The 24,279-nt window shown below is 52.5% G+C and overlaps 9 protein-coding genes across 9 annotated transcripts; 4 read left to right on the forward strand and 5 right to left on the reverse strand.

Annotated features, from left to right (window-relative positions):
- Positions 1-518: 518 nt before the first annotated feature.
- On the forward strand, positions 519-1,909 carry SEPMUDRAFT_148546 (alpha/beta-hydrolase). Its single transcript, XM_016904989.1, has one exon. It carries the CDS (start codon positions 643-645, stop codon positions 1,780-1,782), a length of 1,140 nt encoding a protein of 379 aa, XP_016761290.1. The 5' UTR covers positions 519-642; the 3' UTR covers positions 1,783-1,909.
- A 304-nt stretch (positions 1,910-2,213) lies between these two features.
- Positions 2,214-5,005, reverse strand: SEPMUDRAFT_148547 (uncharacterized protein). The gene has a single exon (XM_016904990.1). The coding sequence runs from the start codon at positions 3,513-3,515 to the stop codon at positions 2,415-2,417; it is 1,101 nt and encodes a 366-aa protein (XP_016761291.1). The 5' UTR covers positions 3,516-5,005; the 3' UTR covers positions 2,214-2,414.
- On the reverse strand, positions 4,014-4,955 carry SEPMUDRAFT_42221 (pre-mRNA-splicing factor cwc24; the record flags this gene model as incomplete). The annotated part of the gene is made up of 1 exon (XM_016908866.1): positions 4,014-4,955. One exon carries the CDS (start codon positions 4,953-4,955, stop codon positions 4,014-4,016), a length of 942 nt encoding a protein of 313 aa, XP_016761292.1.
- An 842-nt stretch (positions 5,006-5,847) lies between the features above and the next one.
- On the forward strand, positions 5,848-11,967 carry SEPMUDRAFT_148548 (uncharacterized protein). The gene is made up of 2 exons (XM_016904991.1): positions 5,848-11,382; positions 11,562-11,967. The coding sequence occupies exons 1-2, from the start codon at positions 6,603-6,605 to the stop codon at positions 11,666-11,668; spliced, it is 4,887 nt and encodes a 1,628-aa protein (XP_016761293.1). The 5' UTR covers positions 5,848-6,602; the 3' UTR covers positions 11,669-11,967.
- A 330-nt stretch (positions 11,968-12,297) lies between these two features.
- SEPMUDRAFT_148549 (NAD(P)-binding protein) lies at positions 12,298-14,104 on the forward strand. The gene is made up of 3 exons (XM_016904992.1): positions 12,298-13,000; positions 13,109-13,245; positions 13,311-14,104. Exons 1-3 carry the CDS (start codon positions 12,426-12,428, stop codon positions 14,063-14,065), a joined length of 1,467 nt encoding a protein of 488 aa, XP_016761294.1. The 5' UTR covers positions 12,298-12,425; the 3' UTR covers positions 14,066-14,104.
- Positions 14,105-14,435: 331 nt separating this feature from the next.
- On the reverse strand, positions 14,436-16,037 carry SEPMUDRAFT_116233 (uncharacterized protein; the record flags this gene model as incomplete). Its single annotated transcript, XM_016901239.1, has 2 exons — positions 14,436-14,489; positions 14,763-16,037. The coding sequence occupies 2 exons, from the start codon at positions 16,035-16,037 to the stop codon at positions 14,436-14,438; spliced, it is 1,329 nt and encodes a 442-aa protein (XP_016761295.1).
- Positions 16,038-16,488: 451 nt separating this feature from the next.
- Positions 16,489-17,369, reverse strand: SEPMUDRAFT_63851 (glutation S-transferase). The gene is made up of 3 exons (XM_016909655.1): positions 17,301-17,369; positions 17,206-17,239; positions 16,489-17,127 (listed from the first exon to the last, which is right to left on the reverse strand). Exons 1-3 carry the CDS (start codon positions 17,333-17,335, stop codon positions 16,726-16,728), a joined length of 471 nt encoding a protein of 156 aa, XP_016761296.1. The 5' UTR covers positions 17,336-17,369; the 3' UTR covers positions 16,489-16,725.
- A 2,290-nt stretch (positions 17,370-19,659) lies between these two features.
- Positions 19,660-21,101, reverse strand: SEPMUDRAFT_148551 (GTPase). The gene is made up of 2 exons (XM_016904993.1): positions 20,826-21,101; positions 19,660-20,698 (listed from the first exon to the last, which is right to left on the reverse strand). Exons 1-2 carry the CDS (start codon positions 21,090-21,092, stop codon positions 19,931-19,933), a joined length of 1,035 nt encoding a protein of 344 aa, XP_016761297.1. The 5' UTR covers positions 21,093-21,101; the 3' UTR covers positions 19,660-19,930.
- Positions 21,102-21,399: 298 nt separating this feature from the next.
- Positions 21,400-24,123, forward strand: SEPMUDRAFT_148552 (Nucleotidyltransferase). Its single transcript, XM_016904994.1, has one exon. The coding sequence runs from the start codon at positions 21,483-21,485 to the stop codon at positions 23,673-23,675; it is 2,193 nt and encodes a 730-aa protein (XP_016761298.1). The 5' UTR covers positions 21,400-21,482; the 3' UTR covers positions 23,676-24,123.
- The last annotated feature ends 156 nt before the right edge of the window (positions 24,124-24,279 follow it).

Here is a 24,279-nt window from a genome sequence, read left to right on the forward strand (position 1 = left end):
ACCTGATCTGTAGTCGATATTCGTAGGAAGAAGATGGTAGTAGGGTCGGAGACTCAGAGAAGGAAATACCTGTACCTATCCGCAATGTACCCTTGCTGTCGTTACCGAATGGAGACTAGTCCGCCCACACCCATGTCCCTCCCTCCCGCCCTTCCTCCCCCTCCCTCCCGCCGACAGATTGCCTTTTTCCCCGGGCAGCTTTCGTGTTCTTCGGCTCTCGAATGTTCATCTTCTCGTCTTGTCCCATCAGCATCTCTCATTCTCTCTCTCAATGTAAGTCACGGGTTCTCCACAACTCCAAAGTTGCTCACGCGCAACATGTCGTGGGGGAAAAGAACGGAAAGTCACCAACAAGACACGTCGAAGAACACCACCTCTGGCGCGCGCCATGCCTCGGTCCCGTTGGACTTTCTTACTAAGGAGAATCGAACCGAGGCATCGCGCCGCGAAGCTTCAAGAACGACGGGACTACGCGAAGTATATCATGACTTCATTCGCCAGGGACAGGGAGAGCATGAGCACGACACACCACCCTGAGTCTGTTGTTGTTCGAAAGGCGGTCGGAACTCTCCAGCACTTTTCCTACATCTACTACACTCCCCTCGGCTGACTCTGACACTCTGGACACTCCATATCGCAGCCATGGGTAATGTCCTCACCTCGCAGCCTGGAAAGGGCCTCTGGACACTGTTCGCCTTGGCTCTCAATACTGCTCGGTTCCCACTATGGATGCTCTGGTATCTTCCGCCCTTCCTACGCCAGCACCCAACCTGGAGCTACAGGCAAGCAATCATGGTGCAAATAGTCAAGACGTTTCTGTGGAATGCCTCAATGGTCGAGATCAAGACACCTCTCGCATTACTCCCTGGCGCCGAGAAGGAGAAATGGGCAGTCGCAAAGGTCGCTCCACCAAACACCTACACTGGCCCAGCTAGGATTGATGGATCTCTCAAGCCCGAGGACTGTGGAGGAACCTGGTATCCCACACCCAACCCACTTGGCGGTGTCTACCGACCCAAACTGGTGATTCTGCACTTCCACGGCGGCGCTTATGTCATTGGTGATGGACGCAAAAAGGATGCTGCATTCGCCGCCAAAACCCTGCGGGACAACACTGATGCGACGTATGTTTTCTGCCCGCAATACAGACTGTCCTCGAACCCGGGCTGCAGATTCCCAGCTGCCCTCCAGGATGCCATCACGACATACTCGTATCTCATCAACGAGCGTGAGATTGACGCGAGCAAGATTATCATCTCAGGTGACAGTGCAGGAGCCAACCTCGCCCTGGCTCTCACGCGCTACATCACCGAGCACGGCGAGGCTTCTGGTCTCGGATCCCCCCACGCCACCCTTCTCTGGTCTCCATGGGTATCCCCAGCCGGCTCATTGACATCAGAGGGTTTCGATAGCAGCCCCAACGTCAAAACAGACTACATTACATCCGACTTCGGAAAGTGGGGCGCGCGGACTTTGCAGCCACTCCCAAGCACTGGTGCCACTTTGGACCATCCATATATCAGCTTTGCACAGAACGCGTTCGCCACCAAAACTCCCATCTACATCTCCACTGGAGAATGTGAAGTTCTGTTCCACGATGATGTCGCGCTGTATGAGGAGATGCGCGCGATTGAGGGCAATGACGTTCACCTCCAAGTGGAAGAACACGCCGTCCACGACACAATCCTGGCTGGACCTTTGGTGGGTTTCGAAAAGGAAGCTCAGTTGGCAGCCAAGAGGGCAGGAGAGTGGCTGCGCACTTTGAACCCGACTGGCAACTAGACAAGGTGTTTGCTTTTAATGTCAGGAGTAACTTTACCTTATTCACCGTGTGGCTTGATTGCAGTCTTGGGCAAGTCGGTCATGTGTACACTACAGTTAGGCATACCAGAATCATCTTCCATTTTTCAACTAATCCTCTGAAATGTTGTACTGCTCACCCACAGAATCTCATGTGCATACCCTCGGCGTGTCCGACGAAGCGAGTGATACACATAAAAGACTTCGTGGCAGAGTCAAGCAAGCCCTTGCAGGGGAATTTTCTGTTGTGTGGAGGGGGAGGGGGGTGGCGGGATGTAGGAGGGAGGAGTTTCAAGGTGAAGGTGAGGTGAACCTCATGCTGTGACGGGCTTGGAGAATGGATCGATGGGTGCTAAGGTACTGCTGCGCCAATGAAGAGAGCTAGAAGGTACATTTGAGGTGGCTATGATGGGGTTTGCGTCTTGGGATTCAGCGTGGGGATTGGAGACTGCTACGTCCGGCCTTGTGGTCTGTTATTGGGTTCTTCGGCTTTGATATGATAATTAAAGAAGAATGGGCCAATTCATCATCTCCTCGTACCATACAGTGGCCCAGCCATACTTATTTTCAACCTACCTCTTCAGTATACACGCGGTTGGTTTAATATCCTCCTACTACACGCTGGCCAGACTGAGTTCCTTCAAGCACTCGGCAATGTGGTCATTGTTGTCTTTCCAACCTACCATGTCAATGTAGAGATTCTTTACCTCCCGAGAGAGTCGGGACGAAGCCATAACCGAGCTGTTGCTTCTGAGGATCATCCTCGTACTTGACTGAGGCATCGGCGGAGCACTTGGTCTCGACATCCACTTCCCTGGCCGTGAAGTCAAAGTCCTGCTCAGCTTCTGTTTCATCTGCTCGCTGACCCCCAGGAACAAGTCAGAGCGGCAATATTGATGAAGTGCCAGATCCTGCAATGTCTCAGCTGCTTTCCAAGCATCGACGACATTGAAATAGGACTTTTCGGAGGGATCGGTGACCGAAGCGACATTGCTATTGACCGCAAATGTGTGCGGCCACGGAAGGTCAGATAGCGCCCTCATAATGACCCCCATGTTGCACAATTGCAAGATTGGCGAGAGCAGATACGTAGCGACAACTAGAGTAAAATCGGGACCGAATTTTTCGGCGACCCGAATTGCTTCCTTGGCTATTACGTTGACAGGGGGCCTTGGGTGAGATGACATCGGCAGATAATGTTGAAACTCCTGAAAAGCTACGGCTTTGTAGTGCTTGCCACTGATGGTTCCGAAAACAAGAAACTCGTAATCCCATACTGGCGTGTTGAAAAGCTGACGGGCATGCTCGGTATGCAGGACTACGTTGCGCTCCGGTAAGCCTTGGGTATCGAGAATGCTGATGTGTGCGTTACCGATGCCAGTTCCGGCCATTGCGATCACCACAGATAGTGATTGAGACCAAGACGAGTAGACGGTCGTGACCCTGCTATGGGCTGCGAGATGCAATTCTGTTATGCGCCTGAGCTTATCGAGTGGCGTCTCCCGAAAAGACGGCAGGTCTGGCGTCTTTAGAAATGCAAGTGGAGTAACGGCATCGATGGTGTTGAGTGCTGCACTGCCGCCAGACTGGTTGTTCCAATAGCGGAAAAGGAACCTAGGAATCTCGCCACGCATGGAATCGACCTGTTTCTTGATCTGGGCTTGCTTTCCAGTAGGGTGCTGCATCTCGCGAGCGTCGATACTCTGTGTGGCCATGATGCAGGGCTTTGTTGTTGGTCAGGGCAATTGAGTTCGCGTGATGTGTATCTGTTTTGGTCGTGAACAGTGTGGTGTCTGTGCTGAGCCTTTCCCTAAGGAAATCCACGAATATAAGCAGCTTCCCACAGCAGGTGTGTCTTATCGGATGAGCGAAGGACATGGCATCCTCGCCGAGACAACGTGCTCAGTCGCTGCCACATTTTCCCAGACCGGCAACACTGGTGGTGTATGAAGGGGAGCGACACATCTTGAATGGGCGTGTCAACTGAAGCCATCTGATACTGTCTTGGCTGACATTTCGATACATGTGGATGAGTTCAGATGGTTGTCTCGTAGCCAGAGCTCCTGTCGCCGGGAAGCATACCTGAGGAGCGTTCAGCCCACTCTGCTAGCCTGGACTCCGAGTCTGGGCAGAAGAGATGTTGCTTGCTTCACTGTGCTCAGTTACGTCCCTCGGGATGGCTCTGTGACCGTATGCAGAAATTCAACAGTTGTTCAGTCACCACCAGCTTCATTGACCTCCTTTTCCGCCCTCTCCTGCTCGCGTAGTTTCTTCTTGGCCAGCAGATCCTTCAACTTCTTCGCCACACCAAAGCTCCCTTGCGTGTCCGATCCGCAGTTGGCGCATTGTTTCTTCTTATGCTTCATGTACCTCGTCATGGCGCACTTTTCGCAAAAGTAGTGGCCACACTTCGTCACGACAGGATTCTTGTAACTTTCCTTGCAGATAATGCAAGCAAAAGGAATCTCCATGAGCATCTTTTCTTCGTCGTCCATGCCTTCCGTATTTGGATCTGTTCCAGCACCGGGTTTCTTGTCCTTCTTGCCAGCCTTTTCCCACTCTTTGTCAAGCTGCCAGCCTTGCTTGTAGTCTTCTCGAGCGTGCAAGAACTTGCAGCTATCCCCAAAACCGCAGAATCCTGTTTGCTTATAGTCCTTGCACACGTCTGGGGCGAAGTCCGTAACGGTGATGGCGCGCACATTGGTGGGAGCTTTCTGCGGTCCCAACTGCTTCTTTTCGGGATTCTTTTGGATGAATGTGGAGTACTTTGCTGTGCCTTGATATGTGCCATCGGTAGCTTCAGGCACTACAGTTTCAGTGGCAGGCTTTGAGTTCGAGCCATCTTTCGCAGCCAGAGCGGCATCTGTGTACCAGTTGGAGGCCTTGGTGGCATCGTCGTTGGCGGAAAAGGTGGTGGAGCGATCTGCTTGGAAAGCGGTGTATTTGCTCGTGACGACGTCTCGCGTGGCAGCTTCTGCGGTGATGTTGACCCCTTCCTTTTTGCGACGCTTGATTCGTGCGCCCTGCTCATCGTCAGTGTAGTCGGAGTCCTCTGAGAGGTCGTCTTCGGGCGGAGGCGTCGCGGGTCGTTTGCGAATGTTGGCAGTCTTGGCGCGCTTTTTGAAGACGGGCGGTGGTGGAGTGGTGTCTGCCATGGTGGAGGTTGCAGTGATGTTGTGGGCGTGAACCTACTTCCAAAGGTCAGGTACCTCCTACCTCCTAGGTACAGGCAAGGGAAGAGGAATACTGTATGATGATGATCGCCCTTGCCAGACAGGCAAGGCTTACCTAATTCACGCACATCCCGGAAAAGTCCAGTCCAATAACGTTTGTAATGTTACCTCGTAACCTCAAGGCTCACTACAGCCTACAGGTACCTCATAATGTCAGCCAACCTCAGGCTCCTCAAGGCTCAAGCGGCCAAGCCCGGGCAGGAATTGAAACGCTGAAGCAACGCCACTCGCAGGCTGCAGCAGTACAGCAGTAACAGTACAAGACAGACCGGGGCGACCTGTATGCCTGTTTCGGATGTGATTTGTTGCATGAACTGCACCAGACCCCCTCAATTACACGTATGCCACTGCAATCATGACCTGGTCATACATGTACCTTACAGGTAACGGTGATGATGATGATGATGATGACGGGCGTCGGGCGGTACAGTCAGGAAGGTAATACTCATCATGATACCGCCCGGAGAGAATACCTTACACCTACATGTACATGTTGCATGTATATCATATATAGGTGTACCTCTACTGATCGTGAGGGGCAACGACAAACAGCCAGCACATATCTTCTATTGCATATCCATGTCGAGGACCCATTGCCGGACCAATCGGGGTAGATGATCGGAATGGGGGGTAATGATCGGGTCTGTGCCCGTGTGTGTGTTACCGACTTATCGTGTTTTGATGGAAAAATACACAATACACAAAAATACAGTTCCCAAAGTTCCCATCGTCCTAAACTCTGATGGAGCACGACCATTGCGCGCTCATCTTCATCGGTTCATCCCCACCTACTGCAGCCTGCCGCTGGCTGTGAGAGTGCTCCTCGACGCCGTGACTCGTCGACAACTTCATTTGTTGTTCCCTCCTTGTTGTTGTTCTTCTTCTTCTCCTTGCTACTCCCCTTTACTCATTCCATCTTCTTCTTGTTCCTCGTTGCTTTTGCTTGTTTCTTGTTCCTGGTTCCTGGTTCCTGGTTCCTGGTTCTGCTTCTGCTTCTGCTTCCCTTCTCCATCTTTGACCTGCGCAGAGCGCGCACGGTACCGGAATGCTGGGTTGTCTTGTCGCCTGGAGTACTCAAATAGAATAATAAACACTCGACAGATCGAACCGCCGCGTGGACCCGCTGCGCATCATTGCGCCTTCATACCTACCTGTACCGCTGGACAACCACATTCCCACCTTCCGGACCAGACATCTGCTGTTTTCCCCTCCACCGTCCGCCCGCCCGCTCGCGCCCCCGTTTCTCTCGCGCCCTCCTTTCCCGCGTCTTGTCATACTGTGGGATTGGGCGCCTGTTCTGGTGAGGTTTCTAATCTTTGCGGCGGCGACGACGACGACTACGAATACGACGACGACGACGACGACGACGTGATATTACTTCATCCATCACCATCACCAAACAGACCAGATCAGCCTTGGTTCAACAGCCAGCGCTTCCCAAGCCACTCCCGAGACACGCCAGACAGTTACCGACTGGTCCACCGTTCGTTCCCCAACTCCGTGCTACAACGCGTCGCGTCTTGCTCCATTCGTTATACTCTATACAAATAATACCCTGTTCCGGAGCACATGGAACGGAGACCCATGGCTGAAATCGTGAACCCGCCGTCTGGCACGGTGCGCTCCAACGGCAATAACAACAACGATCCCTTCCAGAACGAGCCTTCTGGACATACTCAGCGATATGCCGCCTTCGACAACGCGCAGTTCAGCATGTCCGCCCACTCACCTCATTCCGCGAAACGCGCCCTGGAGGCTCACATGCGGGATACAGACAGGCGAATCAAGGATGCCGCACGACTTGGCATGACCCTCACGTCGCAGCGATCAGAGCTTGCCGCGAAACTGAAAGAGGTGGAGCAAATGCAGCAAGATGCTGAGATGCCTGTCGAGCTACAGGGGAGGCTTGCGGAGCTTGAGCGAGAATACAACGAGGTGGGCCGCGAATCCGCGCGCGCTTTCCTGCCAAAGTCGAGGGTGGTCAGCGAAAGTCAAGACCTGCAGTCTGCCGCCGTCATGTCTGGCTCTGGCCGCGAGTCGCCTACGAAATTGGCTGCACCTTCCAGAAGACAGCGAAATCAGCTATCCAACAGGGTCCATGATATCGAATTCGCGACCGAGATTAGCACTTCTCTGCTGGCTCAAGTCAGGCAGCTACAATCTGCGCTGGCAGAGAAAGATGAGCATCTGAAGGACACCACGTCTGCAAAAGCCCAGCTGGAAGCGGAGTCTGCACATCTGCTGCAGAGAATACGGCACATGGACGAAAGTGAGCAAAAGTACAAAGACGAGAATTGGAATCTGGAAACCCGTCTGCAAGATATAGAGGCAAGCTTGAAAGAGAGTCTGGACAAGGAGAACAGATTGGCTCAGACGCTCAAGTCAGCACAATCTGAAAAGGCTGCGAAGGAGCGTGAGCTGGACGAACTCCGCGTCTCACATGAGAAGCTCAGCGAAGACCAAGCCAATGCTCGCAAGGTCACGGACAATGATTTCTATGCTCTGCAGCGTGATCACATGGGCCAGCTGACCGAGAATGAAAAGTTGCAAGCCAAAGTCAAGGAGTTGACCTCGCAAAATACTGAGCTCGCGCGGGCTGTTGCGTTCCGCATGAACCAACAGGTCCCTCAATCTGACACGGACTTCATGTCCGCCGAGGAGAATATGCAGTCCGACGACGCAAGCCCAGATCGCAGCGCCCCCGGCTCTCCAGTCAAAGGAACTCCGGCTCGTCATGGCATGCTCGAATCAGAAACATTAAAGTCAAGCTTGAATCACGCGCACCGCATGATCCAAAACCTCAAGAACAATATCCATCGTGAGAAGACGGAGAAGATCGAGCTCAAGCGGATGTTGCAAGACGCGCGCGATGAGCTCGAGCACAAGCGGGAAAGTACCGGCATTGCAGCCAACGTTGCAAAGAAGCGCAAGAGCGACAACGACGTCAAGTTCAAGCGACCTTCGAGCAACAGACTTGGCGCTGCTCGCTCCAGCACAACGGAAATTATCGATGAGCCAGACTGGGAAGATGAGACGATTGAGCAGACTCCCAGCAAGGCCAAGGATGGTGGTGGTGTTATGTCGAGAGGACACACCATGGCCGGAGTAGCAGCTGCGACGGCCTATGGCCGAGCATATGGGAGGTCTGATGGTGACACTACAGATGCATTCGAGACCGCCAACGAGACCGATACTGGCTTTGAAACAGCCACCGAGCGCGGCGGTACCACCGAGAGCGAAGCTTTTGCGACTGGCGCTGAAGACGTTGGCCATGACACCGAAGGCGATGCCACCGAGACGGAAGCCAGCTCTACTCGCAACCCTCGGCCCACCATCTCAGCCAAGCGCTTGTCATACATGTCTACTGCTTCCACATCTGGAGACGACGATGACGAGGAAATCGTAGGCACGCCTGTTCGCAATGCGCAACAACCGAAGTATAAACTGCGTCTCGGTCGGAGCGGCAGACGCTCTGGGCGTGTGAGCGATGTGATGCTAGAATCGCCACAAGCCAGTCAGGCTAGCCCGAGCTCTAGTATGGGAACGCCGCAACCTGCTGGCATGCAAAGTCTGGGCGACGAGCTCGATGCTCTCGACGACGACGACAGCATGGAAGGCACGCCTGTTTCGGAACGACATATGGACGATAGCTTCATGACCGAAACGCCCGTCACGCAACGTCAAGTCAGTGTTGAGCCAGGCACACCCAGTACGGCAACGACGTCGATGGATGCAATGGACGATGACGAACTCGCGGGCGTTTTCCCTGCCCATCACACTCCTATGATCAGCCCAAGAGGTCCTTCGCCTGCCCACAGTCCTGCTGTTGCAATCAGCAAGCCAGCGATGGTCGATGCGGGTATCATGACCGAGCCATGGGAGCCAGAGCCCGCTGTCGAGAAGACAAGTCTGCTCCAACACGCCGGTGAAGTAGCAGCTGGCGCACTGGCGGGCTTCGGTCTGAGCAGAGTGACTGGTCCGAGCCGCGAGTCGACGCAAGAAGAGTTGCCACACAAAGAGGCCGCTACTGGCCCCACTGAAGAGAGCACAATGATTGATGCGGGTGCACAGCCTGCGCAACCTCTTGAGGCGCCTGCTGAGCCAGCCCAGGCCGAGCGCAAGATGATCACCATAGGTACTGATGCCCGCGGTGTGCCAATCACGATCAGCACCGGCACAGACGCTCGTATCATACCGACGAGCAGTATCGGAACTGACGCCAGAGTCGCAACAACAACAATCCATGCAGGCACAGATCCCCGCGCACTGCCGCAGACTATCAGTATTGGCACAGATGCCCGTGGCAATCCTGTGAGTATTAGTGTAGGAACAGCGACTGATTTCGACACCGAACCCGAGTCGATTCTGCTGGCAGACCTTCCACGCGCTCCTGCCTCGCAGGAGCATTGGCCGCTAACAGCGCAAGATACGGATCCTGAAACGACTCTGTCCCCTGCTCAACCATATTCATCTTTTGCCAGTACTTCTAAGAGCGTGGAAAACGATGCCGAGGGGCCACAAATGCCGGCCGCGGCGCCACCTTTAGTCCCACTGGCTCAGCTTGCGTTCTCTCAAGTTGTCTCCCAGGAGATTGAGCCTATTGTACCTGATCCGATGTCAAGTTTCAAGGCTCAGCCATTCAGCCAAGGCCATGGATTCTTTGCTCCTGCTGCTGCTGGCGATGTCTTGACGAGAGGGCCAACCGAGGAAAACATTCCCATGGATTACCCTCTTGCAACGGCGTCTGCTAGAGAACCACTCGCGGAGACAGCAGCCGATACCCCGCCGTCCAGACCACCACCAGCACTTCCGATGAATGACGGGGAATCGCAAACACTCGTTACGGGCCATGAGATTGATCGTATGCTGAAGAATAAGAATGCTGTCGGCGCAACTCTCTTCTCGCTGGACGGCACCGAGCACTCTCCATACAAGAATGCCACCACTGCTGCCACGGTAGCTACAGCTCCCAGCACCCCGATGAAACGAGAACGCCAGTCCCAGTCCTCGGACATTCGTCCTTCGATCTATGAATCGCCCACTCTGCATCCACCTGGACGAAGACCTTCGAGCTCGGGATCTGCACGCAAGAAGGATGCTCTGATCAGCGCCCCTCCGCTGCCTGCAGACCACTATGTTAAGATTGCTGCAGCACAGCAGCCTGGCTCCCCAGAGCAGCCAGCATCTCGAGGTAATATGGGTCCACCAATGATGCCTGCTTCCGCGTATAAACGTCCCAACACTCCAAGCAGCCGGCCATATTACGAGCGCGCAATTCACTCGCGCGACTCTACAACACCTCGACCGGTGCGAACGAAGGACAGTCGCGGAACAGTAGCAAACATACGGTCAGACCGGGTATCGCATAGAACGTCGGTATCGTCGTTTGCATCCGAACTGGATGAGCGTTTCAACATGGAACGAGGCCACATGGTGTTACCACCAGACGTCGAACCCGCCACGGATCCACGAATGATACAAGCGATCACACAAACCATGATCGGAGAGTATCTTTGGAAGTATACTCGCAAGACGGGTCGCAACGAGACCTCCACCACGCGCCATCGGCGATTCTTCTGGGTGCACCCCTATACCAGGACGCTATACTGGAGTGAGCATGACCCGAGCACTGCTGGTAAGAGCATGATGAAGGCCAAAAGTGTCGCCATCGAAGCTGTGAGGGTCATTTCCGACGACAACGCGTTCCCGCCTGGCCTGCACCGCAAGTCTCTCGTGGTCATTACTCCGGGCCGTGAAATAGTATTTACAGCACCTACCGCACAAAGGCACGAGACGTGGTTCAATGCGTTGTCTTACTTGTTGCTGAAGACCGAAAGGGAACACAGGGAAGCAGAAGACACGATGAGTGATGCTGAGCTGGAAGAGTTCAATCCTCGTGGATTCGGTGGCACCGTCCGCAAAAGCATCAGTAAAATGGCCGGAGGTACCGTCAATGGACGCAGCACGAGCCGACAAAGCCGACGAACAAGCCTCAGCAGCTACAACAGCCGCACCACGAGAACAACCAGTCCTCAGCGGAATGATGCCACCCTGACTGGAAGGACATCAGCGGCATCGCACTACCCGAAGCCACCCCCTGCTGCAGCAAACGCCACACTTCGTGCGGGTAGCACACAAGGGCGGTTCAGCTCCATGGCGTCCCGCTTTCGACCCGGGAGCAGCCATCGGGCGCACTCTGCAGCGAGCAATCGAAGAACAGACCCTGCCGACCCCGCAGGCATTTACGATGCGAGTATTGTGGCGGAATCGGCAGAAGATTTGAGAGCAGTGATTGAACAGCAAGAAAGAGATGCGGATCGCTTGGAGAACGTGAGGGCCTGCTGCGATGGTGAGTACAGTGCATCCAGCACGCAGCCTTTCGTCGCCTTGTCTGTTCCGAAACCAGCACGGAGATATGTCACCGTTGTCTCTTCAGAACAGGCGAGGCGGTTGAATATGGCCGAGCTACCGAGATGAATGAGTGAATGTCTTCCTGTCTACATTACTAATACTTTTGTGTGCTCGCAGGCAAACATGATGTTGGGAGTTTGAAGAATCGAAGTGGGCACGTGAGCAACAAGAGGAGGTTCTCCGCGAATGCGCATGCCCATGCGACACCGTCTAGTCAGACGTGAGGCGGCGAAGCCTTTTTTTTTTCTCTTTTTTTTCCTTATGCGTCTCATCAGCGACCACTTTTCCTTAGTGACAATACAATCCCTGGCCATCTCGACTAGGACAATAGTTTCTTTTTTCCTTTGGGGCTTTCTGAAGTTGGCAGTGCATGTGAACGGCTGGCTTATGGGTGTGTACATACAAGTGAGCGGGAAGGATAATGTGTCAGCATCCAAATTGTTCTGATGCACCACGGGCGGAAAAGGACCAAAAAAAGCTCTATTTGTAGAGAAAATTCATCATGACATTTATTTTGATCGATGCTGAGGCACGAAGCGTTTCAAGGAGACGTCCAAGATGGAGCTGACTGCGCAGACTGCACTGTGCATACGTTCTGCGTGTGATTGAGTTGAGAGTGATTATCTTCATATTCTTCAGGCTATCCTCGAGTTAGAGCAAGAAGAAGCTTGGCTACCTGTAGATAACTGACTGTAACTAACTAGGAGCTTCGTTCTACTTCTACGAGTTACTGTCTCGGCCTTGGCCTTAGCGTTGGCGTACGACATTTGCTTCTGATGTCAGCTTCAGCCTCTCTCCCTCCCAACCTCCCTCCCTCCATCCCTTTCGCTTGGCATTCTTTCCTCTGCGCTACAACCACACCACTGACCGCATATCATCACTTCTCTCTCTCTCTCTCTTCTGAAGCGCAGCCACATCTCCCAAAGTAAGAACAGCAACGGAGGGACAGAACAAGATTTCCAAGCAAGACCCCAAAAGAAGATGCCCCTCCAGATTCTCAGCAACGACGACATCAACAAAATCCTCCACTCTTTCACCAAAGACGATATCCTCGCACTGCAAGAAACTCTCGCCGACGCCTTACACTGGTACTCGACATCATCCGATGGCAACAATGACTGCTGCTCCGACTACCAGCCCGAGCAAACCACCTTGAAGCGCAAAGACGGCTCTACCACCGTCTATCTCCCCGCCAGCGGAATCACGGGCCAGGGAGTCAAAGTCCTCAATATCGCTGCTACTTCCCCCGAGGGGACCACGAATAATAATAATAATGGCCGTCCTCTGCCCGTTGTCATGCCCAGCAACGCCTCTGGAGGAGACTCAATGACGAGTACATCTTCTTCTTCCATCACCACCACCTCCACATCGGCCTCACAAGCGACAACAGAGAGTATGCGGAATCTTTCACTTCGATCGAAATCGGAAATTCTTGACGGGACTGTTGCTGCACCTTCTTCTTCGACGACGAGCAAGGGTTCTCTGACTTTATTTGATAATGAGGGAAATACGGTGGGCTTGATCAATGCGGAGGAGATTACTGCTTTTCGGACAGCGTAAGTGTGGATGGAACTATTCACATATACCTACCTGGGATGATCTGCTTCTTTTTTTTTCCTTTTTTGTGGGCAGAAAGCACTTTCTGACTGGGCGACTTGTTATAGGCTTGCGTCGACGATGCTGTTCGAGAAGCGACAGTCTGTGCATGATGTGACCATCTTTGGCGCCGGCAAACAAGCGTACTGGCATGCACGTCTCGCTTTACTCCTCCGTGGCGAGGAGATCCATCACATGAATTTTGGTACATCCATCCCATCCACCTCTCAATTCTCAACACAACAATTGTTTTCTGACTATTACACACAGTAACTCACAACTTCGAATCCGCCCACCACCTCCTCACCAAACTCTACAACCCGCAACCCTCAGACCCCACATACATCAACCCCATCGGCACGCCTTACAACAGCAAAACCAAAAAAGAAATCCTCACCCCTGCCCACACCGAATACACCCGTCTCCTCAAACAATACGTACGCGCCAGCAACATCATCTTCTGCTGCACGCCCAACCCATCCCCCAACCCTCTCTTCCCAGCAACCTACCTCACGAACCCCGAAGGGCGCAAAAAAGGTCGCTACATCGCCTGCGTCGGCTCCTACACGTCGCACATGGTGGAATTACATCCTGATGTCCTGCGGTATGCCGTGGCTCCGCATCATGAACATCGTCATGTGCATAAACGACAGAAAGAAGGTGGAGCGATTTTGGTGGATTCGGTCGAGGCGTGTTTGAAATTTGCGGGGGAGGTGGTTAAGGCCGGGTTATCTCCTGATCAGGTGGTGGAGTTGGGGGAGATTTTTATGTTGAAGAGGGAGAGGGAAGGGATTGTGAAGGAGGGGAAAGCGAAAGGGAAAGGGAAGAAGGGGGAGGGGGACGGGGAGGAGGAGGATGATGATGGATGTCATTTACAGGAGAATTCGGGTTTGAAAGAGTGGTTGACGAGGGGAAATGTGATTTATAAGAGTGTGGGATTGGGATTGATGGATGTGGTAGTAGGGAATGAATTGTTGCGGATTAGTCGGGAGAGAGGAGTAGGGATGACTGTTGAGGAGTTTTGAAGAAAACGAAAAGGGAACGAAAGGAAGGAGAAGGTGTACAGGACTCTCAAAATTTGATTTTTTCGTTTTCTTCTGCAAAGGACGACCATTCGTCTGCCTTTGATCTCTATCGCTGTCTCTCTGTCGATTCTTCTCACATCTCTCTCGTCAATGTGTAGACCCCATGGAACCGCTTTTCTCCCCCCGGATGTGTGCATGAGAAAGGAAAGGAAAGAACAAAAGAAAGAAAGAAAGCAAGAAAGAAAGAAAAGCAAAAAACAGCCACACTCAAACTGGGTATCCGTCCCTCATCATCATCATTATCGAACCATCGAACCCAACCTCCTGACCATCCTCTCCATCTTTCACCTTTCATCTTTCATCATCTTCGTCATCTCCATTCACCTAAAAATCCCACGATCTCGATGCTGAACTCGAACTTGGCCTACCAAAAAACAAGAGTCAGCAAAAAAAACCCCCAAGTACATCCATCATACACAAACAAGTCTGTCTGGAACTTACACTTCACCGGACAACGATCATGTCCACACTCCAAATTCGCGCAGACTTTCTGCTCCACAATCGTTTCGGCTCCGCAGAGACAACATGTCCAACGAGGACAAGGTTCCTACATCATTATCCCGACAAACAAACACATTAGCTTCATTCAATTAAAAATGTTTTGATTTGTGGGATGGTATTTTTTTTTGGAACTTACCCAAGGAGCAGCAGGTCTACTATTGGTAATTCCCGGTGAAGCCCATTGTAAACCGGCAGGTTTGTGGAAATCGTAGAGAGGAGGACGGACGGGGATGGCTCCGGAAGAAGAGATGGGTGAGGAGGATGATGATGGGAGAGTGGCTTTGCCACCAGTAGCACCAGCACCAGCAGCACCAGCAGCAGGAATAAGACGAGTCTGATCTCTCAACGGCGTAAATCCGAATGTCTTACTACCGGCACTAGCCTTGTCGTTCTTGTTATTCGACACCGCCGCCACCGCCGACGAAGATGAAGAAGAAGGTCCAGCACCCCACAACTTCTCCCTAAAACTCGTCGTCGTCGTCGGCAAAGCCATTTTCGCCGTAGTGTACGCAGCTTCAGAATCTCTCTTGCGTTCATTCTCGGCAGTTTGCGGCGGAACAGACATTTTCTCGCTGGGAGAATGGGGCGAAGAGCGTGGAGATGAGGGGATGCGAGTAGAAGTAGTACTAGTTGTAGTACTAGTTGTAGAAGTGGGTGGCTGCAGCAAATTCTTGCGAATGGTGAGAGCGGGTACGGTCAAGACGTCGCGGGGCGTAGAAGCGAAATCGCGCGAAGTGACTTCTGGGTTGGTGGTGGCCGTGGCCGTGGTGATGGGGGTGGTTACGTCTTCTTGATGAGAGTCTGCTCGCTCTTGTCGGTGGTGGGTTGTCGAAGAGGGGGAAGAGGGGGAAGAGGGAGAAGAGGACTGCTGCATGCCTTCAGGCTGCGAGGAGTCATCTTTCTCGTCGACGGGTGGGTGGCTGGACAGAGGCATCGGAGCAATGTCGAAGAGGCAACCTCGGGCTTGCACGCGCTTCACTGGAGGGCGACAGTCGGGATAAGTGACAGAAGGGGTTGCGACGGTGGGGAGGTGCTCGTCGCGCTCGGGGATGCTAGAAGGCTCAGGGAGTGTTGGTTGTGAAACAGCAAACTTCGATGTTGGAATTAAGAACTTCTTGCGTGGCAGAAATCTCTTGCCGCTCGCGGGAAAGCTGGACTTGGGTCGCAGTACGGGATGGGGCGTAGGGTCGGGTTGGTCAATCTTGTCCTCGTCGTCGTGGTGCTGGATGTCGTTGCGCTTGGGGAACAGTCGTTGGTATTCCTCTTCGCGTTCCTGATGCTGCTGCTGCTGCTGCTGCTGTTGCTGAGCGCGTGTCTTCAAGTCGTCGTCCGAGCGCTGTAGAAGAGGAGTAGAACTGTTAGTATCCTCCTGTCCAGATTTTTTCTTGTGCAATGTCAGTTTCCCGAACATCTTGTGCAGGGATGGCGCCATCACTCACACAATCCCGCTTTGGCTTGCGAGATGTATGTTAACTTGTGGTGTTGTGGTGTTGGTGGGTGTGTGGGTGTGTGTTGTCTTCTGAACAGCGAAAAACTGTGAGCGTGTCAGTTGACATTTGTCGCGTACACAATGACAGGGATGTGAGGGCTTCTCAGCTTCACTCGCGCGAGTGAATGAGCCAGCCCGCCCATCTCACCACCCAGGATATTTCCAAATTCAAGTAGCTTGCAAACACAACGTGATTCCACTTCACACCACGTACCTCACCCTTCTCTTCCAGGCATCCTGCGCACGATGAATAGCGAGCATCTTTGCCCCCCGTACTGATGGCAATATATGGCCACGCCCGCCCACCTCGATCCTCACTGTCCTTATAAGAGGGAGAGAAGGCCAGAAAAAACAAAAGAAGCGAAAATTCAATATCATCAATTAATGCTGTATGTCCGACACCTATACAGGCCCAGGGTATCTTCGCACATGGAGAGCCGCATTATGTTTGTGGGGAAAAAAGGACCATTTCCACATGCTCCCTCTGGTCGGTCGCATTGCATCACCATTGTCTTTCGTACCAAAGATTCCGGTTGACACACTGGCCGACCCATTGAACCCAAAGGGGTTTCAGAAAAGGCCAAAATGATGCGTGTCGAATGGGAGAGCTTTACAAAGTCAGCTTGATCCCACTCCATCCGGCAAGTCCCCATAAGCCGATTGCAAGAGGTTGGCTCAGCGCAAAGCCAAGAACACGACCGCGTCCATTCTCTTGAGCGGCGTTGGTGTAACCGAGTGCATACATGACTCTTCCCACTATCCAGCCAATTCCCAGAAATGTCGAGACCATGGGGTACTGGATGCCGGCAATCAAGAGCGACAGGGCGGTCGCGGGCAGCATTTCCAGGTAGTTGGCGTGTGCGCGCTGCTTGCAGTTGAACATGTACATGGCGGCCATGTGCTCCTTGTCCTGGGCTTTGTCCATGTCGCCACTGTCAGCGTACGCCTTGGGAGCGTTGATCTGTGCCGCTTGGCGACTCAGCCCTGCTCGCATGCCATGCCAGAACCCGAGCTATCATCATCATCATTCTACAGTCAGCTTTGCAATCGAGGACGGACAATCAGGTATAGAGATGGGTGTTGAACGTACAAAGAAGGTACAGGCTGTTGTCGCAACAACATATCTATGCTTGGTCAGTTCGATGATCATCTTCCCTCTTATGTTTTCTCGATACCAAATCGTACCCGTATTGGTTTGGCACAACGATAGTGGTCGACATCTTTTTCTTCTTTTCTTTTCTTTTTCTCTTTTTCCTCTTTCAGTGGCTGTGGACTAGAGAGTACAAGTGTCGCTCTCACTTCTGGAGCCAGCAGCGTCAAGGAAGTAGGGTAATGAAGTAAGGATAGGTACCGAGAATACAAGAAGCCCCGCGTCTGCCCAACGGTGGTGGTGTTACAGTATGAATAGTTTGGTCGAAGGGTGATTGATGATGATGATGATGATGATGATGGCCGTTTTGGGACGACACTTCTTTTATACCTACAGGTACCTGACCTTATCTTCCAGACAAAAAGGAGAAAGAAGCCAGGCCAGTCTTGTCGTCTTTATTACAACACTGCCCTCCCCATCGGACCCTCTCCATCTCGCGCTTATCCTGGAGGGAGGACGTGCAGATCCTTCTGGTGCTCATGCACTGCGGAGCCCATAAACTGATAATGATGAGTGAGCACTTTTCGCGCCATGCCGCCAAGGGCAGCTCATGCGCGTCGCGGCGCTTCTCTTCTAGATCTGGACGCAGCCCGAGGTGTTCTAATGGACAAGTGAACACAAGCGGGTGTGCTGTGCAGAGGTTCTCCCGAGAAGCCGATGACCTGCAGGCTGCAGCAGACAAAATCATGTCACCAAAAAGACTCGCGTAGAAAGGTCGCCGACACTGGTCAGTGGTGGGTGGGACGGTGACGGGAAGGATTCCAGGTTGTTTTTTTTTTTTCTCTTTTTCAATGGCACAGGAATGGCACAGGAATCTGCACGACGGTCCGCACGCGAAGGGGCGATTCGTGCCGAGGCGAGGGCGGCGCGGTAGTGGACAGGACAGGGAAGCCGGGGCAGGATGTTGAATGGACGATGAAATTACCTCAGAGGTTGAAGGGAGTCATCAATGTCCGTGGTCACTTTGCAGGACGCCGTGCTTTGTCACCCGTTCCAGTCGTAGAAGTAGCACCCGAGAAGAGGTTAGGTATTCACGCGCTGGTATGGTCTTGCGAGTAAGCAGAGTGAAATTAACACCTACATGTACCTACAGTACATGTACCTTGGATCGGCGACTCCGCGGCCAAGCAATGCCATATAGAACCACATACCTTAGCTCTACGCAGTAGAGGTAGTGGTCTTCTATCATCAAAGGGACAGGTAGGGACATACCTAACACAGAGAAAACGGCGAATACATCAGGTACCTGTAGGTAGGAGTCGCGAACCAAGGTACCTTTAAATGAAGCTGGGCAACGACATACTCTATCTCCCATCACCAGACAGCTTTCATGGCAATAGCTGGAGCAGTTGAGGACTGAGTACTCATATCTGACCTTACCACTCGAGCCCCAATCCCTCATATCGGCAGGCCCGGAAACTAGGTATTGTACCTTACGGTATGTACATATACCAAGAAGTACCAAGTACCTCAACCCCGTCACTGTCACCGTCACTTCACAAAACCAAAAAAGATCTTCAATCGCCGACTTAAGAAAGTCGGGCAGGTAAGGTATGTATCCAGCAAGTCTCCGAAACCTCTGTTTGTCTGCCCTGCCCTGCCCTGCCCTACCTACCAACCGATGATCCGCCGTTCAAGTGAACCAAGAAAAAAAAATACTGCCTTGAATGATGACCGAGAATTCTTCAGCTCCCATTCCCCCAAATCTGTGTACTCCCCGTTCGTGGATACTAGGTAGGTAATGTTGAGTACCTAGGTATTATTCAACTTATTGATTTCTAGAAGCAACTGATGCATCGACTTGGAGTAGTGGCTGACGACGACGACAACAACAAAACGCAGGCAGGCCAGTTTTCCGAAATTGGAAAATTCAGGTATGTAGGTATGTATGTATGGCTGATGACAGCTGTATATTACATACATACATAGGTAGGGAAGGTAAGGTAGGTAAGATAGAAGTACACATGTGTGTGTGACATGGGACAGCGCCATGTTGCGATTGCGAGCTGATTATTTAGTTACCTACCTTACCTGTACTCTCGGACGGAGCCTTCCCCAAGGCGCAGGATTCTATACCTAAGGTACTACCTAAGGTACCCTATCGTCTTACACCTAGCCGGAACATCAGATCCCCGGTTCCTGGTGAGAGCGTACGGCGTTGTAGTCTGACTACCATATCTCAGACAAAGAGTACCGTAAATAGGTTCTCATCAAGCTGTGCATACCTCTAGGCTTATACAGAAGCTGGAGCACAGCTCTTTCTGTCAAAGTCGCTTTGTGCGTATCTAGCGCGTAGTCCTGTATGGGGTGTCTTTTTTTTCGGCTGGAACCATGGTTTCGCCATGGTGGAGCTAACAGAGGCCGCTTCGAAGCCAAAGGTCGACTTGCATTCTCGAGATGAGAAATCCGAAGGTGAGTTGGGTCCAGCGTAGGTAGTTGAAAATCGGATATAACGAAGCCGGTCCTGAGGTGAAGCCGCGTGCCAGGTACTAAGGTAAGGCACTCGTGGTGGACATCTCAGCAGAGGAGACCCCATCTTCTCTGCGCTTCGATATACGCTATGCATCCAGGCACAAAACCAATACAGAACGACAACCACCAATGTCCTCGAGGCCGTCACTGCTGCATTGGCCAGAGCTTGTACCCTCAATCATGAACTCGACAATCATTCTCCGTTCCCAGCTCTTCTCGCCTTTGCCCTCTCACTCGCAGCTTTTTTCCCAGCCTTTTTCGCCTGGCTCAAACTACTCGTTGGCACATTGTTTCTGTACCGTTCCAATGCAGCTTCCGACACTTCGTCCAACGTAAAAGCTCCCAAATGGCCGTTCCTCCACTTTTGAATCATCCACAACGCGATACTTTCGAGATCGGGCTCTCCGCCTTTCATCAGTCGGCCCGTCTTCCTCGCCACGGCGTCTAGCAGCTGCATCGCATCATTCGTCGGCTGCGAGTACTCCTTGTACACGGTCGGGTCGTGAAGATTTATATGGAAGAGCAAATAGTCTGCGAGATTGAAAGGAGGGACCACGGTATCCTTTACGCTCCCACAGAGCGCGAGCTTCAGCATTGCTTCCGAGTCGGGTACATATGGCATAAACACACCAGGCGTATCCAGCATGTACACGCCGCTCAAACCAGTCTCGTCCGCCTCGATGATTTTCACGCCCGTTCCAATTTTCCGCGTCACACCAGGCTGTGCGCCAGTGTGTGCGACTTTGCCTTTGTTCACGCCTTCTCGTCGCAGAGCGTTCAGTAGCGAGGACTTGCCGACGTTGGGCATCCCCACGACCATGAGATATGAACCTGTTAATCCCCCTCGGCTGCGGTTCGCATCTTTGATGACGTCCAGAATGCGACGCACGTCTTTGCGGTCTTTGTGATTGGAGAAGATGACTTTGGAAGGCTCATGCCACTCGCGAATCAATTGATGTCTCTACATATACACTCTGAAATCAGCTACTACATCTCTTGTCTCTTTGTTCGCACTACTTGGCGTGTGGCCTCGTGTACCACCACCCATCATGATGATCAAGTGTCATCTTTTTTGTTTTCTTGCCTACTTTCGTGTCCTCTACCGTGCCCTTACTGCCCCCCAGATCTTTCTTGGTATACACCACCATTCGCTCCCGTCCCGCCAGACTGTCCTCGAACATTGGATTGCGCGACGTGAGGGGGATGCGGTAGTCGCGGCATTCGATGATGTGGTCAATCTGCGAGAGCATCGTCTTCATCTTGGCCAATCCGGCGGCGTGGTGCCCAAGATAGTACGATCGCGGCAGTGACTCGAGGGTCGGAAAGACGACGCGCGGGACGAATGGTGAGCCCATTTTCAAAGAGTCTATTGGAGGTTCTCTATCCTCGATCGGGAGACATTGGGTATGTCGCGCGAATTGATGTACGTGCGTGAATGGATGATGAAGGACGTGAAGATGATATTGTACCTAGAAGTAAAGTAGTTCTATGCTTGGCATTCTCATAGTCACCTAGCAACCTTTGTGCACGTTCACTGCATGCTTCAATACATCGCACTGGCCCCGCTTGCCGGAAAACTGCTGCCAGTGATTCGTACGGTCCGACCGCAAACATGAACCATGGAACAGTTCGGTCTGTCGAGTCGAAGATGGAACTAGAACCACACTACTTGGACCTTTCTTGGATACTTTCGAACAACTCCTTTATCAAGCATGTTTACAATATGAGTGCTCCAAGCGTTTGAGATGCTAGAATCTTACGACTCTGGCCTGGGGTCTTCACCAATTCCAGACAAAGGCCCTGCTGCAGGCAGCAGATCTCCATTGGATTTGAGCGCATTCCCAGCGATATATCTTGTGGCATCGCACTTTGACACGGATGAATTACACGAGTTTGAAGAAGAGCTTGATTTGGCACATGCCTCCATCACTTACTCGCTCGATGAAGCACACATTGTACTGACTCGAGCTCTGAAGAAAGCTCGCATCAAGCTTGATTTGCGATCAAAAGGCCTTCATACCGAAGAAGTGCTGCAGTCCGATCCGGCTTGGGCACTGGCGTCTCAAGACAGCGCGTATGGGTCGCAGCCCGCAACGAATAAACGCAAGCTTGTTGAGCTGGAGGCTGCGCAGGAAGGCAAACCCAACACGACCCTCATCGACGACTCCAGCACGGATTCTGAGGGTGATACTGTGCGCAAGAAGAGATTGAAGAATCTGGTCAACTCTCCTTTGGCTGAAAGTGGCAGCCTCCTAGATCATCCGAAACCACAGACTGACCAGCAGCAAGATCGGATCGTGAAAGTGGTTCGTACGGATTGGTTTACCGAGTCACGAGCTGCTGGACAGCCACTCCCACTTAAGAATTATATCTTGTATGCAGGCCGTGTGATCAAGCCAGGTACAGAGAAAACACCAACCACATATGGCGCCCACGGAAAGCTACCAGATCGCAGAACGGGAAACAACCAGCACATCTCATCACATGCAGCTGCAGCAGAAACGCCTCTACTAGGTAGCAGTAATACCATACTGCAGCGTGCACAAGACGACGCGCCGGCATCGTCGCAGGGCCAGGCTGCCAAGGATCGCTTTGGAAGTCGCAAGCACCATCATCCACATACCAGGATCCCATCTGCCAACCCAGCTAGCTGGGAAGCTGGTCGAGGCACAAAACAAGAATATGCACATCTCCTGCAGCAGACCACTACCGACTACGAAGGCACTTCAAGCGACATTCCCGAGCCCCCGGAGTGGGTCAAGGCACATGTCAAGTACGCGTGTCAACGATCAACCCCCAAAGACAATCCCAATGACGTGTTTATCGATTTGCTAGGACGGATCAAGTTTGCACGATTACTGACCAACGATGAGATTGGTGTGCGAGCGTATGCAACTTCGATTGCTGCGTTGCGTTCACATTCTTATGAAATTAGCAATCCACAGGAGATTCTGCGAATACCTGGTTGTGATGCCAAGATTGCCAACTTGTGGGTGGAGTGGAAGAACAATGGCAAGATCAAAGCTGTCGAAGAGGCCGAAAAAGATGAAGACTTGAAGATTCTGAAGCTGTTTTGGAATATCTGGGGCGTAGGCGTGACCACTGCGCGCGAGTTTTACTACGATAGAGGATGGCGAGAGCTCGATGACATTGTGGAATATGGATGGTCAACATTACAGCGAGTGCAACAGATTGGGGTGAAATACTACGATGAGTTCCTGGATCCCATCCCACGAGCTGAGGTGGAAAGCATCTGCAAGGTGGTACACCAGCATGCCGTCAAAGTGCGAGATGATGGGATTCAGTCCATGATCGTCGGCGGTTATCGGCGAGGCAAGGAAGCGTGCGGAGACGTGGATATTGTAATCTCACATCCCGATGAAGCAGCCACGCATAACGTGGTCGAGGACATTGTTGCCAGCTTGGAGAACGAAGGATGGATCACCCACACGCTGACACTCTCCATAAACAACTCCAAGCGTGGTCAACAGACACTCCCTTTCCGCGGTGACGGTGGCGGACATGGCTTCGACACCCTAGACAAGGCACTGGTGGTGTTCCAAGATCCCTCGTGGCCAAGCAAAGATGAGGACCTAGCCATGAACCCCAAGGCCAAGAATCCCAACATTCACCGCAGAGTCGACATCATCATCGCACCATGGCGTACGGTAGGCTGCGCTGTAGTCGGCTGGAGTGGCGGGACGACATTTGAGCGTGATCTGAGGCGATACGCAAAGAATGTCAAAGGCTGGAAATTCGACAGCTCGGGTGTTCGAGATGTCGGAAATGGCCAGTTTCTGGATCTGGAAGGATATTTCCAGTATGGTGATAAAGAGGGCGTGGAAGGGCGGGCGATGACGATGGAGGAGGCGGAGCGGAGAGTGTTTGAAGGGTTTGGGTTGGAGTACAGAAAGCCTGATGAACGTTGCACTCAATAGTAGTAGAGAGGTAGGAGGTACGAATATCTTACTAGGAGGTAGTAAGGTACCATTTGGCTCGGTCGAACTACCTAGTAAAGTAACGTGAGCCAGTCCTAAGGCAATCAGGCGCCAGGCGAGAAAAGGGCTGGAGGTGAGGCAAGCTTTTCACTGCATCGTGACACGACATCACCGCCCGACGCAGTTCGTATACCGATGCGCGTGTTGTGGTCTCGTAAGCAGCAAAATCCATGCAGCCGCCAGTGCCACAACCCACGCGGGATTATTTTGTGTTTTGTGTTTTGAGGTGTGAACGTGGCGGTTTAGTTACAAAACGTGGAGTGTCGGTGGGCCACCACATCATATCACATGCGCCTGGGAGCTCGGCAGGGTACGGGCGGTTCAATAATTCTAGTTTTAGTTCCAAACTCATTCAGGTTCCGTCAAGGTTGGATTTCTGGATGTGGTTACATTCCTGGCGTGGGTGCTCGACTGCAAAGGGTATCGGGGGGGGGAGGAGGCTGAAAAATGCGGTGTCCGTTCGGAGGTTGGGTCCCGGGTTCCGCGCAGTGGGAGTGAGTGGTCGGAGAGAAGAAGAGGAAGAGGAAGAGGAAGAAGATCCATG

The sequence above is a fragment of the Sphaerulina musiva genome, assembly GCF_000320565.1.
Source record: "Sphaerulina musiva SO2202 unplaced genomic scaffold SEPMUscaffold_4, whole genome shotgun sequence".
Classification (NCBI taxonomy): domain Eukaryota; kingdom Fungi; phylum Ascomycota; class Dothideomycetes; order Mycosphaerellales; family Mycosphaerellaceae; genus Sphaerulina; species Sphaerulina musiva.